The sequence below is a fragment of the Melitaea cinxia genome, chromosome 5, assembly GCF_905220565.1.
Source record: "Melitaea cinxia chromosome 5, ilMelCinx1.1, whole genome shotgun sequence".
Taxonomy (NCBI): Eukaryota; Metazoa; Arthropoda; class Insecta; order Lepidoptera; family Nymphalidae; genus Melitaea; species Melitaea cinxia.
The window spans coordinates 18,912,543-18,917,943 of record NC_059398.1 but is presented as its reverse complement, the minus strand read 5'-3'; the positions used below and the strand labels follow the sequence as shown (position 1 = coordinate 18,917,943).

Genomic DNA, 5,401 nt, shown 5'->3' with positions numbered 1-5,401 from the left:
AAAGCGGTTATTATATTTTAGAGAAGCAAGCAACGGGGTGTTATGTTCCTCTTCCGCCATCGTAAAGGGAGGATCCTCCGACCGGACGGTGTTGTCGGGTTCTTGTGTATATACTCAATCGCTCTGATAACTTTGATATCGCGATGTAGGATACATCAATTCTTAGTTATGTAGTTCGTATGTCGCGCGATAGATGGCGTCAAAATATATTACAAACAGGCACTTCAATTTTATTCATTTGTATAGGTAGATGTATAGAATAGATGATCAAACACATAATAATGAAAAGTTTTGTCCAGAAATTAAAGCCTGTGTGCGTCTGCTAAGCTTAATCAAAATTACTTTAGATATAGGTATCTATCGCACTCATTTTCATAGAAATTGTGTTTATAGAAAAAGAGTCAAAAATTGTCCTTCTGGGAGAACATGTTTGATGGCAAGCAAATCTTCGACACATACGACGACGGTAAGAGCTTCCTATCTATCGAACTGTATTCGTTTTACTTGCTACCTACCTTAATATTCTTTCATTTATGGCTTACAACCTGTGACCTGTACACACCTGTGACTGATACATCAGACTGTAAGATATACATCAGGTATACTAATAACGTCCTCGTTACATTTAATACGACAATAGTGTGAATATTTTAAGGACCCGATCGCATCGAAGTGTACCACTTTGAACCAGCCGGCGAGTACTTGTGCGCGCGCGACGCGACGCGCCTGACGCACGTGGAGCGTGCCGCGCGGCGCGTGGCGCGGCCGGCGCGCGCGCTGCTGGCCGAGCTGCTGGCCGCGCCCGCCGCGCTGCTGGCCCTGCCCGTGCACGTGGCGGTGCAGCTCGAGAGGTTCGCCATACCATACTACTACTCGATACACTTCGGATTAAATCTTTCGAATTCAGACGAGTAAGCACTTAGTAGACAACTTTTTCTTTGATTGTTAATTTTATTTGTAAAGTAATTGGGAGGGAGGGCAGTCTTTTGTTGCCATCTACATATACATCGAAACCCACTGAAAAGAACAAATTAACAAAAATTTGTTCACTATGAACGACAGGTGCGTGTTAGTGGCAGTACGCAGCGCTGTGACGGGTGTCGTCCAGACGGTGTCGGATCAGCTGCTGAAGCCTGGCTTGGCGCTGGCCTTCAACGCGCTGCTGCAGCCGCCGCTGGTGCTGGCGGCGCAGATGGCAGCCGCGCTGCGCGCCGCGCTGCGGCCCGTCGCGCTGGCGGCGGGCGACGCGCTGGAGCCGCTGGCGCGCCTGCTGGCGGCGCTGCGCCTTGTCCACGTCGAGCGCCGCTGCACATGTGCGCAACACGTGTGACAAGCTCCAACCTCGATTCATTTATCTTTGCGTTGTTAGATTTTAAGAACTGTACAATAAAGCCTCGATAGACCATTAGTCGTCTTATTTTGTACTCTTGAGGGATCGTCCATTAAGCTCGTGAGGCTAAAAACGGGTCGGGGTCCGAAAAAACATCAGGAAACAGGCTAGGGGGGCTCAGGGGGCTATATGGAGGAGAATAACCATTTGTATTTACTTTAAATTTTTATTACGATGCACGAATAAACATGATTTTTTAACCGACTTCCAAAAAAGGAGGAGGTTCTCAATTCGACTGTATTTTTTTTTTTTTTTTATGTATGTTACATCAGAACTTTTGACTGGGTGGAGCGATTTCGACAAATTTTCTTTTAATCGAAAGGTGGTGTGTGCCAATTGGTCCCATTTAAATTTATTTGAGGTCTAACAACTACTTTTCGAGCTATATCTAATAATGCGTTTTTACTTGACGCTTTTTTCATCGACCTACGTTGTATTATACCGCATAACTTTCTACTGGATGTACCGATTTTGATAATTCTTTTTTTGTTGGAAAGGAAATATCCCAAGATTAGTACCATGATAAGGAAACCAGGATCTGATGATGGAATCCTAGAGAAATCGAGGGAAACTCTTGTAAATCCGCAATAACTTTTTACTAGGTGGACCGATTTTGATAATTCTTTCTTTGTTGGAAAGAAGATATCCCTAGTTTAGTACCATGATAAGAAAACCAGGATCTGATGATGGGATCCCAGAGAAATCGAGGGAACTTCTTGAAAATCCGCAATAACTTTTTATTAGGTGTACCGATTTTAATGATTTTTAATTTACTCGAAAGCTGATGTTTATCGTGTGGTCACATTTAAATTTCATCGAGATCTGATAACTACTTTTTGAGTAATCTTTGATAATGCGTTGTTACTTGACTATTTTTTCGTCGATCTACGTTGTATTACTCGTCGATTTAATTGAAGTCGGTTTTTTTTTCGTTTTTTGTCATGATTTTGATTGTAATGCCTGCCTCGGAGTGTGCTTTACAAATAAAGTTATTATTATTATTATTTTGGAATTGTTGGTAGTGTGTATGGTATATGGGGAATAGTTTAACTATAAAACCTCACCAAATATCACCGTGGGGGGCCGGGGGGCAGGGGGGTTAAGAAGTTTCTAAAAACATCACGTCAACAATGTCACACTTCGATTACACTTGTTTGTGTTGTTTAATTTTAAGAATTGTACCATAGCCTAAAGACAATATGTCGTCTGGTTTAATACTTTTTATTCAGAAAAATCTAATTACTTGTTAGTTTTGGATGTTACTTGTAAGATATTTAAGCGCAATGTCAGATTTGAACCCAGAACGATATCACTCTAAGTTGAGTTTCTTGTTACCCATTAAACCACTTCGCTACTGTTTTGTTGGTACCTTAATTTTTTTTTATATCTCTTGTTAAGTTCGTTTTTCTTCAATAGTGCTCACACTTCGACGGAAATATTTAAAAGAATATTATCCTTAAAGACGAGTACCACACATAAACCAAGTCTCATCCCAGTCTTCATACCCTACATTTAGTCCGTTTAGAAAACCGAGTAGGTACCATTGAACAGGTGAAAATTCATAAAGATTAGACTCGTCTTTTGTCACCAATTTTAATAATTGTGTTTGTGAACAGTTCTTTGTCGCGAATTCAAGATTGGTTTAAAACAAACAACTTGGTTTTGAACGCCAAAAAAACCAAGTGCGTTGTGTTTTCGTTGCCTAATGTTAAACATCCAAATTATAATTTTGAGAGGTTTATTGTCAATAATACTACACTTTTTTTAGGGATACATTTGGACTCAAAACTTCAGTAGAATTCTCATTTGTCATCCTTGAATGGTAGACTCAGCTCCGCAGCATTCGCAGTTAGAAAAGTACGACAACTGACCGATGTTGCTACTGCACGTTTAATATATTGTAGCTATTTGCATAGTGTTATGTTTTACGGCCCGTTCATCATCATCGTCGGCATCATTTCAGCCTATTACAGTCCACTGCTGGACATAGGCCTCCACAAGTTCGCACTAAAAATGGAGTGAACTCATGTGTTACGGTTCGTTACTGTGGGGCAATGCTACAGATATTAAGACTATATTTATCTTGCAAAAAAGGTCTATTCGCGGCATTTACGATCTTGGACCTCGTCTCTCTACGTGATGTTTTTCAAAAGGAAGACATATTAACAATTGCATCGCAATATATTTATTTTAATCTATAGCGTGGTGACTACGGGCAAAACGCACGAGTTCATGCCATTTTTGGCTCAAACTTGTGGAGGCCTATGTCCAGTAGTGGACTGCGATAGGCTGATGTGATGTGTGATATTTATAAAAATGTTATGTATATTCACCAGAATATTCATTGTTTTGAAATAAATAGTAATAATCGCATTGTAAACACGAGAAGGAATAACAAAATTGTAACTCCAAGTTTCCGTCTGCACAAAGTAAACGTCTCCTTTCTGGGTTATGGTATTCGCATGTATAATAAAACCCCATAAACAATTTTGGAATCGTCTCAAAATAAATTTAAAATTTTTATTTAAAAATAATAATAGATAAAGCGTATTATTAAGTGTATAGTTGATAAAGATGTGTGGACTTAGTGACGCTGTATTTCATGCAAGATATTACTAATTTTGTACTAAAAAAAACTAAACAACTAAAAACTTTTCGAATTTTCGAATGCTGTTGGTCTTATCTGTCTTTATAGCGTCACCGGTCAAAACTAGTTCCAATAATAATCCGAGCTATACATCACAATCAAAATAAAACGCTAGCACGATTTAATTACATACTAGCGAAATCTATATGATTGACAGTATAATGAATTTAAGCACGATGTAATGATGTTAGTGACATCTATCGGCATAGTTAAAACTTCGATTAAAATTTAAATCAATTTTGTTTCGATAATTAGGATTAGAAATCTCAATTACAAAATTCAACAAAGCTTATTTATTAATTTACCTAAGATTTAACTCAATTAAAATTATGTTATTATGATTAAAATTAGATACTTAAAGGTCTGTATTAATGTTTATGGGGCCCGGTAGCGTTGCACTCATTTCACTTTTAAATTAATCTACCGGATTTGAACGTTTGAACTATGGTTTACACGAGATTTGTTGCACTAATTTAAACTTAGAGTAAACGGCTCAGGTCTCTTTGTCCTATTGTGTAAAGTAAAATAAATAGGATCGTTTGTTAATATCATAATATGAAGTTATAAACCAAACGATAGCGCGATTTAATCTACAAGTGACGCCCTCTTGTAGTGAATAGAAAAATTATATAAAATTAACTACATAAAAATGATCTTAAACAATTAAACGATAAAAATTATTTTATTATACGTTATATATATACGTATACGTTTATTATACGTTATACGAAAGTTCGAACCTAAGTAGTTTCTAATCACGACACGACGACACAATGACGCGTACGCAACGTTACATACACCCATTGAGGCGAGAATATAATTATCATTGCATACACCACTACTTTTTCTTTTCATACTTCACTCTTCTCCACTGGGTAGATATACCGATTTTATTTATTTCAAAAGCACACATACATATAAAATAAATTAAAATTAAACAATATATAATAATAAAGTATCTGATATGCCTGACACTTACAAGTGTACATAACACTTTAGAATAAAATGATTAAAAGCACTAAAAATCACTATAAGTATACCTATAGAATAACTTTAAATATACCTACGTTTTTGATGATTCTTCTTTTAATCGAAAACTGATGCTTGGCTTATATATATATATTTAGGTTCTAGGTTCGAAATTTATAAAAAAAAACACATACAACAATTATTAAAGTGACAATCAGTTTTTTATTCTAATAAACAAACATAAAAGCTAGCACATGGAACAAAATAATCACCAGTAAACAACAATTAACAAAAATTAACTTACAGAGTATTCGCCTTACAACTACCCACTTAAACACTGACACTTAAAGTACTTGAGTGATGTTGCCTCGTCGAGCGACAACCGACAAATGAGC

General features: G+C 37.0%; 1 protein-coding gene across 1 annotated transcript; it reads left to right on the top strand.

Moving 5' to 3' along the window:
• The first annotated feature begins 426 nt into the window (after positions 1–426).
• Positions 427–1,405, top strand: LOC123653927. Its single transcript, XM_045589904.1, has 3 exons — positions 427–466; positions 656–788; positions 1,063–1,405. The coding sequence occupies exons 1-3, from the start codon at positions 427–429 to the stop codon at positions 1,328–1,330; spliced, it is 441 nt and encodes a 146-aa protein (XP_045445860.1). The 3' UTR covers positions 1,331–1,405.
• The last annotated feature ends 3,996 nt before the right edge of the window (positions 1,406–5,401 follow it).

Bases quoted from the DNA above. Each gene is read 5' to 3' on its own strand.
- LOC123653927 (XM_045589904.1), top strand. From the start codon at position 427: ATGTTTGATGGCAAGCAAATCTTCGACACATACGACGACG. The intron at 467-655 runs GTAAGAGCTTCC...GAATATTTTAAG, and splicing joins CTTCGACACATACGACGACG to GACCCGATCGCATCGAAGTG. The intron at 789-1,062 runs GCTGCTGGCCGC...TATGAACGACAG, and splicing joins GCGCGCGCGCTGCTGGCCGA to GTGCGTGTTAGTGGCAGTAC.